This window comes from Coenobita brevimanus, chromosome 117 (assembly GCF_032717465.1).
Source record: "Coenobita brevimanus isolate Jiangsu-jjx chromosome 117, ASM3271746v2, whole genome shotgun sequence".
Classification (NCBI taxonomy): Eukaryota; Metazoa; Arthropoda; class Malacostraca; order Decapoda; family Coenobitidae; genus Coenobita; species Coenobita brevimanus.
In genome coordinates this window covers 7,185,635-7,196,262 of record NC_137070.1, presented here as the reverse complement: position 1 = coordinate 7,196,262, position 10,628 = coordinate 7,185,635, and the positions used below count along the sequence as shown (strand labels likewise).

The 10,628-nt window shown below is 52.0% G+C and overlaps 2 protein-coding genes across 2 annotated transcripts; one reads left to right on the top strand and one right to left on the bottom strand.

Moving 5' to 3' along the window:
- Positions 1-4,254: 4,254 nt before the first annotated feature.
- Positions 4,255-4,566, bottom strand: LOC145419034 (histone H4-like). The gene has a single exon (XM_080287279.1). It carries the CDS (start codon positions 4,564-4,566, stop codon positions 4,255-4,257), a length of 312 nt encoding a protein of 103 aa, XP_080143405.1.
- A 4,305-nt stretch (positions 4,567-8,871) lies between these two features.
- LOC145418962 (histone H3-like) lies at positions 8,872-9,282 on the top strand. Its single transcript, XM_080287213.1, has one exon. The coding sequence runs from the start codon at positions 8,872-8,874 to the stop codon at positions 9,280-9,282; it is 411 nt and encodes a 136-aa protein (XP_080143339.1).
- Positions 9,283-10,628: the final 1,346 nt, after the last annotated feature.

The window sequence follows — 10,628 nt, the reverse complement described above, 5'->3', positions numbered from 1 at the left end:
AGTGGTCACTCATGAGGGTGGGGTATATGGACCAACGCACCGAATCCTTTAAAGGAGCCAATACGAATGGAAAGTCCAAACGCCCCCCCCTTACATGAGTGGACCGTGAGGTGTCTGTCAGCAGAGACACATCATCCATCTCCTCCATAATCAGGGACAAATGCCGTCCTGCTTCATTAGTGGCTTGAGGAGAGTTCAGTAGTGCGTGATGCGCATTCAGGTCGCCCCCTATGAGCACAGGCCCCCTGGCAGCCTGGGAGAATAATTCCCCCAGCTCCAGGTTCGCACCTGGCCTGTTATAGATATTATAAATGGTAAGGGGCGACTCCTGAAGGTGAATGCGCACCCCCTGAACCTCCACATCACCACCACAGAAAGGAGTATGCTCACAATCTGTGGCAGTAATGTGGTTCTGAACCAGGACGGCACATCCTCTGTTTACACCTCGAGTGTAAGGGAGGAGATGGGTGGTGTAGCCCTGCAGACGGATTTTATGTTTATCTTTTTCCTCCAGCAGAGTTTCCTGCAGAAGGACTACGTGGGGGTTATCCCTTGCCGCAGTCTCCTGCAGGAGCGGGAGCTTCCTCCTTGCTCCCACACAGTTCCACTGGAGGATTCTTAAGGTGTGGGAGACCCCTCGTCCATGGACAGCTGGAGTCGAGTGTCCGGCGATCTCCGAGGCACACGAGGAGATAGGGGAATCTCCTGGGTGCCTGACGGGGAACGTGGGGAACTGCGACTCAAGCTGTCTTTTTTGGACTTGTAACGTCTTCGTGTTTTGTCTCTGTTTCTCTTCCTGCTCCTTTCTCTGTCTGTGCCCTCTTTCTGTTCCTGTTGTGTTGGAGCTGGTGCTGGCAGACTAGGTTGGCGTTGTTTTGTTTCCTCTGGTGTCGGTGGACTGGGAGAGCGATGGTTCATTACAGGTGAGTGTGATCTGGCAGCTGTGGGGGAAAGAGTTCTTGCCACTGCAGGAGAGGTAGCTGGTTCTGGCTGACTGGGTTGGCGTTGTTTTGTTTCCTCTGGTGTCGGTGGACTGGGAGAGCGTTGGTTCGTTGCCGGTGAGCTTGATCTGGCAGCTGCGGGGGAAGTGGTTCTCGCCACTGCAGGAGAGGGAGCTGTCTGTGATGGTAGTGGGAGCTGGCCTGATGTGAATTTCTCTATTATATCCTGCATGGTCTCGTCTGCTGTTTTTAGCACCGTTCTCGGCAGTATTGGGAAGTGATCGAAGAGCAGGTTCAGTAGGGCTAGAAGGAGAGATTTGCCGAGTTCCGCCACTTTTTCGAAAGTGAAAGTTAGAGGTTCCTCTCGTGCGGTTGGCAGTGGTGTTGAGGGTGTGGTGGGAGCGCTGGTGGGTGGCGGGTGGTGCGTGAATGTCTGCTGTGACAGTGATGATTCGGCGGTTGGAGGGGCCGCTGTCGCGCTCGCTGTCTGCATATTGTTGAGTGGCGGGAAGTTTTCTGGGGCAAGGGCGGGGGGAGGCGCAGGTGTTTTCGTCCTCTGCTGTCCCCAGATGAAGGTTCCTTGGGGCGCCGGGGTCATGAGAGTGTCCTGTGTTTCCCGCACCCATTTCACCTGGCTCTCTCTCCCTTGGTCTACTCTGTGTATGCGTGCGGGGCATGATGGGTGCCAGGCGTGGTGTGACCCTGTGCAGCTGGGGCATCTGGCAGTTGTCTTTTCCTTTGCTTTCAGTTTGTTGAGGCATATGGTCGTGTCGTGCGCCCCGCTGCACACGCCACATGTATGGGGCCTCGCACAATTCGCCCTGTGATGCCCGTATCTCTGGCATCGATAACACCTCAGAGGCTCTGGAGTGTAGGGTCTCAGATAGAATTTCCCCCAATTTCCCAGATCTAGTTCTGGCACGAGGGGGCCCCGCAGGGTCACAAGAACCTTCAGTGTCTCCTCGCGCGTTTTCTGATTTTGGCAACGCTCTGCTGCTTCCAGAAGGTCGTGTTCTTTCAGAATGTCTACCGTCCATCGGCGCGGATAACCCATGACTATTGCTTTGGTTAGCTGGTCCCCTCGATGCAGTTCGATAACTCGCACCGTCGCTGTCTCGTCCTCCACAACCTGTTTTAGTAGGTGATAGGCCTCTTCTGTTTGGGGGACCAAAACACAGCTGTCGTCCCTCCCGAACCTGTTGCTGACATTCAGGTGCGGGAATAGTGCTTCGAGTTCCGCCACCGCTTTGTATGAATGCGTATAACCCTCCTGATGCGGCACTCGGAAAGCTGGGAAGAGGGAGGGGGGTGGCGCTGGTGCCGCGACTGAGACAGAGGTGCGCGTTTTCTGAGTGGGCAGAGTGGGAGGTGGGCACGGTTGTGGAGTGGGCTGGGTAGGAGGTGTGGGTGAAAAATCCCCTGCCGGTTTTGTTTTCTTGCGTCCCCCCCTCTTCCGCACCTGGGTGAAGCCATCGTCGTCGGTGTTAGCATCCGAGGCTACACCAGGTGCGGGAGTGGTTGCAGGTGCTGGTTGTGCATCAGTGGTAGCAGTGGCATCTTTGGAGGTTGTGAGGTGGGTGGGTGGGCTGGAGTCAAGCGGGGCCGGGAGTATGGCATCAAACTCCATACCTTCATGTCTGCGCAGCATTTTCCTGGGGACATCATACGAGGTGGAGGCAGCTTTCATGTCAGGGTATTTCGGGCGAGCTCCTTGTTCTTTTGCAGCCATAATTCGTTTAGAGTCGGCGGAGTCACCGTCCTCAGAACCATGGCGTGTGCGTTTTTGTTGTCCAGGTTTCTTGTTGAAGGTGGCGCCGTCAGCAACAGAGCTGTTGGCGGCGATGCCAGGGTCTTGGAAGGGCCGTGGGGCAGGTGGGGTGGAGGAACTACGGCTCGCCATGGTTGGCGGCCATCACTCACACAGTCACACACACAGGCACTCACACAATCACACAGGCGCAAGAAGAAGCCTACCTACAGTGGCAGTTTCTGCCCCCCTGCTAGCAGAGGACGTGACAGCCCTACCACTGCCCCGAAGGTCTTGCCTAACCCCTAACAAAGTGTTTGACTCACCCTGCGGCTTCCTATAACCACCCCTACTAAGGGGCCCCCTTGTGAACCAGGCCTGCGCCTGGAATCCGCGGGGTTCGGCTTCGTACCACACTAAACAGGGGACACTAGAGCCAGAAAGGAAATACAGGAGAAGGCAAAAAAAAAAACACTGAAGGGCGAGTGCACACAAGAGTGAGCACCCCAGTACACAGCAGTGGTGGGTGACCAAGGCGTGGTCGGGATGATGACGGCAAGCAAGCAACAGCAGCGAAAACAACTCGAGCACTGCCGCCACCTCTCGTGAGACGAGCGAGAGAGTCGCACCTTGTCGACCACCTCTTCTATATATAATGCACTAGCGGTCGTGCAAGTACCAACCGGATCCATTTAAATTTGATTTCAGGCCTCAGCGGTTGTATGGCGGTTTATGCAATGCTTGTACGATGGGTGATTGGTGGGTTTTGGCACTTAGAGAAAACGGCCATGACAGCGAGAAATTCAAGGGATAACTTGTTCATATGCAGACATTCTGTCTGTTTAACACTTATGCATTCATATCATGCACTGTGTGTGGTGCCTCACTGACGTCACTGACTGTGTCTTCTATTCTCTAGGTGCATCCTTCAAGTTTGCTGCTCGTGCATATGAAGGCAGAAATACCTTGGAATAGTGGGATTTGCCTTCACGATTTATGAAGGCGACTCCCGGAGCACAGCAGAGGAGATGCTCTCGCAACAGGATGGACATTGCCCTGATAGGTATGGAGAAAGCTTTCCTGAAATGGGGGGGGGGTGTTAGATCAGAGGGACAGAGAAAGCAATGGCCCAGCAAAATAAGTGATAATGTATATGTATGCAGACGTCCATTAAAATTAGAAGATGTAGAAGCAAAATTGACAGTTGCCTAACCCCCCCCTTTTTTTTTTTTTAACTGCCAGAGAGAGAGAGAGAGAGAGAGAGGGAGGGAGGGAGGTTTGGTATGGTTCAGTTAGGTTAGGGTTGGTTATGTTAGGTGTGGTAAGAGTTGGTTGGGTTGCATTACTTGTCTTCATATCCATTACCTTAAAAAAAAAAAAAAAAAAAAAATTGGTGCTAGCTAACCTGCTCAACGTCTGCATTTACTTAGACTACTATGCCTTCATTCATTCTCTTTCACAGAAATTAGGTGTGGACCTCTAAAAGAGGTCCGGGGGTTGTTGTTGTTGTTGTGTGCTTTGCCGTGGCCAGGTGGAATAGTGCCATGCAGTTAGGCACGCACCCTCTTAACCGCCGAAGCCGTAAAGGGTGTGCCCTTGTCGCTTCAGGGCGTACACCACGTCCATCGCGGTCACGGTCTTGCGCTTGGTGTGCTCAGTGTAGGTGACAGCATCGCGAATCACGTTCTCGAGGAACACCTTGAGAACACCGCGGGTCTCCTCGTAGATCAGGCCCGAGATATGCTTCACGCCATCACGACGAGCCAGACGACGGATGGCAGGCTTGGTGATGCCCTGGATGTTGTCACGAAGCACCTTGCGGTGTCGCTTGGCGCCTCCCTTGCCCAGACCCTTGCCGCCTTTGCCTCGACCAGTCATAGTGTCTACAGCTGCTGCTCAAACCCAGTAGTAGCGAGTGTCCACTCCGCTCCCGGCACCAACAATGATGACGGCCCCGCTCACCAACCACCCTTATATAATTCAGTGTCGGTCGTGCAAGTACGAACCTTATCCATCTAACCTTGATTTCAGGCCGAGGCCCCACCCCAGCTCCCAGGAGGCCAATCCTAGAGAGGCGTCGTAGCCAGGTCACGCCACAGGGCATGCCAAATTTTGCAAGCAAAAGCAGGAATTGCATCGAAAAAGCATGAACAGTAAATCACCGCCATGTACATCACACCCCGACCACTCACACGCCGCCAGTCCTGAGACAGGGGACATAAAAGGCCGCTGCCAGGTGCGGCGCACACGCATTCCAGCGTCTCACAGGGCGCGCGCAGGCTCCAGCGAACTCTACGGCAGAAGCAACCTGTGTTTCACTTACTAGCAGAAGACAAGTCAGCACACCACCACCTTCGACTCTACCCTGCAATAGTGACACGGCGCTCTGTACGTGAGCTTCCCTCAGAGCTTCCCACGCGGCAACCTCCAACTACAAGCATTGTCTCGCCACCAACACCAGCGCAGACCAAGCTGCTGCCACCACAGCCACCGCCGTTCCGCCCCACGATTGTGTACCGGGGTGCACACACTTGTGTGCACTCGCCCTTTCGTGGGTTGCGCCCCCCCTTCTACTAATCCTTTCCTTTCGGCCTTAGCATCCCCCAGTGTTATTCCGACACCGAACTCTGCGGTTTCCTGGCGTTAGGCCAGGTACACAAAGAGGCCCCTTAGCAGGGGTGGTTACAGGAAACACTGGAGTGGCCAAAAACTGGTTAGGGTGATAGGCAAGACCCTTCGGGGGCAGTGGTAAGGACTGTCGCGGCCTCCGCTAGCGAGGGGACAGAGCACCACCACTGTAGGTAGGCGTCTTCTTTTCTCTGTGTGAATGAGCGAGTGATAGGTAGAGTGAAAGAGTGTGTGACGGCCGCCAAGATGGCGAGCCGAGAAGAAACCCAGAACAATGCAACACCACCCCACTTCAACCCCCGTGACCCCAGGATGGCAAACAAAAAACGAGCCCATGACGCAGAAGAAACCCCCTCTGAATTCGACACTCCAGCAGGACGAAAACCAAGATTCAACGACTCTGACCTCAACCTCGACGACTACTACCTCAGCATGGAGTTTGACAACGCCACCGTCACCCAGCATGCCGACACCGCCCAGCTAAACCCCCAGGATGGACTAAATGACGAAACAGCCACCGCCACTCTTGACCACGACGATGGCTTCACACTCGTCAGCAACAGAAAGAACAAAAAAACCGCCCAAGACTCGCCCAGCTCCCACCCAACCTGCCCAACTCAGAACACAAACAAACCCCCCCCCACACCCAAACTACCAGCCTTCCTCATCCCAAAACATGATAATTTCAACAACACCTATGATATTATAACAGCCATAGAAAATTCCCACCCACACCTTCAGTTCAAGATGATCGCAACGAAAGCCTTAAACACTATAATAGTCCCCCTTGACACTGCCTCCCGGGACATCATAGAAAACCTGCGCAAAGTGGAGGGCAAACCCATCCAATTACAGAAACTTGACCCGAATCTCTCCACAAGGAAGCTTGTAGTACAACACTACCCCCTGAACTTCCCCCTCGAAGCCATTCTTAAACATCAACAGGTAGAGGAGGCAACACGTTGCAACGTTAAGGGGGAACCAACAAGGCAAGTAATGATAACCATCCGCGGCCCCACCCCCGACTCCTTGGACCTCAGAACATGGGGCAATTACGACCTACGCCCCTTCACCCCCGAGTCACTGCGCTGCTTCAACTGCCAGCGTTTTGGCCATCACCAGTCCTCCTGTAAACGACCACCAACCTGGGCCCTTTGTAGCGGACGCCACCTCACACAGCAGTGCCTGGATAAGTTCAAAGCTAAACAGCCTGTCACACCTAAGTGCCCCAATTGCCATGGCAACCACCACGCCTGGAACAAGATTTGCCCAGCACGCAAAGCTATCATCCATAAAGGCACTAACAACAATCCAAATGCAACCCAGGGGAGAATTATTACCACCCCAGCTCCACCAGGTACCTTCACATGGGGAACACAGAATAAAAACACAACCCACCCTGCCCCAACACCAGCTAATCTCCAAAACCCCCCCACTCTAACAACAACTAACTTCCCCCAGCTACCCGCTCCCCACAGAAACCCCCACAACACTCACAACAACCCCCAGCCCCCCACCACACCTCACCAAACCACACTGGCCACCCCCTCCCCCCCCCTCAACCCACCCACAAAAATGCCAGCACACAAACCATGGCCTCCACCCAAACACAGACTCCCCCACCAGCCCCCGCTCAACCCCCACACCCCACCACTCTCACCACCTCAGGCCTCGAACACATCACGAACAGCATAGCCCAGGGACTAGCAACTCTCCTCACCAATATCATAGGGAAATCAGTCCCCACCGTAAACATCGCCAAAGTACTACACCACTCTATTCATAGCCTTCACAACACCTCCCCCCCCCCGACACAAACACCGAAAACTTTCTACACACACCCACACCCACACCTACAGAAAACACAAACGCCACTTACACACACACACCCAAACAAGACACAGCACACAGCACACCCCGCACACAACCACAACCTGACACACCCTCTCTACAACCCCCACAACCACAGAAGCAACGCAACAGACCCAAAAACCGACAAAACAAGGACTCCCGTAAAACCACACCATCACACTCCACATCCAGATCATCATCAACATCATCCCCCTCCAGAAGACGACACGAATCCCGCTCTGCCACACGTGAACACATGGAGACAGACACCACCTACAAATCACACTCCCGATCTCCACTCTCACGACGCCCCTCACCGATACCAACGCCACCTGACACAGACAACTCAACACCATCATGGATGAACAAAGACGAGTAAACACCCCCCCACACACCCCCAACTTCCCCCAACCCCCCACACCCACGACACCCCCCAACCCCCCACACATCAATATCATGCAATGGAATATTCAAGGCGCATCCAACAAGCGCTCTATTCTTGAAGAGGCAGCCCACACAAACCAAATTGACATATTCCTTCTTCAAGAGACCTTAATCCCCGCCCACAAATCTCTCAAATTACGAGGCTTCACCTCATTCACACTCCCTTATTCCCGAGGAGGCCCCAGAGGATCAGCGATCTTAATTAAAAACCACATCCCCGCCAAACCCATCCACCCCTTACCCGACTGCGGGGAAGGAGTGGAGATTCAGAGCTGCTCTATTACGCTTGCCACCACACAACTCCAAATTTACAACACATACCGCTCCCACAACTCTGAACTAAACCTAGATGAGGCTCTCGCAACATCCGCCACGGAACATATATACCTAGGAGGCGACCTTAATTCCCACCACCCACGCCTGGGCTCAGCAACTACCAACCAGACAGGCCGCCATATCGGTATACAATATGAGCAGCATGACACTCAAAAAGATCAGACGGCTCAGATTAGGATATAAGAGCCTTGCACAAATCCAAACGAACAACAACCAAACCGTAACCTGCGAAAACTGCAATACCGAAACCTCCTTCCCGCTCCTCCATTACATACTGCGCTGCCCAGCCACCAATAAATTTATAAGACCCGCCACCCCCCCCCAACCCTGACATACCAAGCGCTAACATTACACTTCAGCTAGAGGTAACACTCAGGCAGGCAGCCACCTCAGTAATAGCCAACACGCCCATCTCTACACTGGTAAACACAGTTAAGTCTTTCCCCCCCCCCCTTCTAATGTCAGTCGTACAGTTAATCCCTAGCCCCGTTAATCCCCAACCCTGTTAATCCCCTTCCCCCCTTCCCTAATGTCACTCGTATGCTTGTGCCTGCATGCGCTGATGCTCATGCCTCAACATGTGCAGGCATAGGGCGTGCCTGTGACCTCTATATATATATATATATATATATATATATATATATATATATATATATATATATAAATATATATATATATATATATATATATATATATATATATATATATATATATATATATATATATATATAAAAGCACAGAGCCACCACGGTGGTTTCTGCCCCCGAATAAAAAGTCCATACAGCCATCATGGCACACCCGTACAACCCAGCCTTAAACACCGACCGGGCTAATACACGGCCCGGCCCTCTCTATAGGAGAGGAAATCGTGAACGAACGAACGAACGCGGCGCACTAACACTCTCGCTCCCTCAGTCACGCGCCATGGCTCGTACCAAGCAGACTGCACGTAAGTCCACTGGAGGCAAGGCCCCTCGCAAGCAGCTGGCCACCAAGGCCGCTCGCAAGTCCGCCCCTGCCACCGGCGGCGTCAAGAAACCCCATCGTTACAGGCCTGGCACTGTGGCCCTGCGTGAGATCCGTCGCTACCAGAAGAGCACTGAGCTGCTTATAAGGAAGCTGCCATTCCAGCGTCTCGTCCGTGAGATTGCCCAGGACTTCAAGACTGACCTGCGCTTCCAGTCCTCTGCCGTCATGGCTCTGCAGGAGGCGTCTGAGGCCTATTTGGTCGGTCTCTTTGAGGACACCAACCTGTGTGCCATCCACGCCAAGCGTGTAACAATCATGCCTAAGGGCATCCAGCTGGCCCGCCGCATCCGTGGCGAGCGCGCCTAAGGCGAGAGGCCCCTCACCTCGATCGAAAGAAATCTCGGCCCTTTTCAGGGCCAAAACCCTTTTTCAAAGAGAGATGATGACAGACCCTCAGTTTAGGTTTCCATATATCAGCTCTTGCGTTTCCGCAGCGAAGCATGCACACACACACACACACACACACACACACACACACACACACACACACACACACACACACACACGAATTAACTCCATTACTTACATGCATTCATTCATTTTTTTTTTTAAATCACTCATTTACTCTTTCTTTTTTTTTGGGGGGGGTGGGGGGGAATACTTGCCTATTCGTTTCTTTCTTTTCTTGATGTGTTGTTCACGTCGCAGTTTTTGTTTTTGTTATTTGCCTGTTTCTTTTACTTACTCATCGCTTCACTCACGCCCTCATAAAGGTACACAGGTTGGCACAACGAGAAAGGCATTCCCGCTGCATATTAGGAAATGCTCTCTATCCGTCATGAACGCACGGTGAATTCTTCAGTTACTATGCTGGAAAAAAAAAAAAAAAAAAGGTGAACCTGAACCCATCGATTTTCGCCTGCAGTTGTGCTCGTGTATGTATGTTTCTACTGTACCTATGTATTTGTGTGTCTTTGTGAGCATGTATGTCTGTGTGTACGGACGTATGAGGACACACACACACACACACACACACACGGACGAATGAACTGTACTTATATACTTACATACATGCATGCATTCATTCATTCCTCCTTTTTCAATCATTCATTTCCTTTTTTGTTTTTTTTTTTTTTTGGGGGGGAGGGGCAACTTGCCTATTCGTTTATTTCTTTTGTTGATCTGTTGTTCACGTCGCAGTTTTTGTTGTCGTTATTTGCCTGTTTCGTTTACTTCCTGATTGATTCACTCACGCCCTCATAAACGTACACAGGCTTGCACAAGGAGAAAGGCATTCCCGCTGCATATTAGGAGATTCTCTGTACCCGTTATGAAGGTTTGACAGTGGCCACGAACGCACGGTAAATCCTTCAGTTAATATACTGAGAAAGAAAGAAAGAAAAAAAAAAAGGGAACCTGAACCCATCGATTTTTGAGCTGCAGTTGAGCGTGTGTGTGTATGTATGTATGTATGTATGTTTATACTGTACGTGTGTGTGTGTGTGTCTGTGAGCATGTATGTCTGTGTGTACGGACGTATGAGGGCTTGTGTGTATGTGAGCATGACTTAGTGTGTACGTACATGTGTAGGTCACTGCGTATACAGTATAAATGTATTTGTGCACACGTGTTGTTGTATGTACGTACAGATTGTAGACTGACATGAATATGCATGATACGATGTCATGCATGTATTTACTGTACGCCTGTTG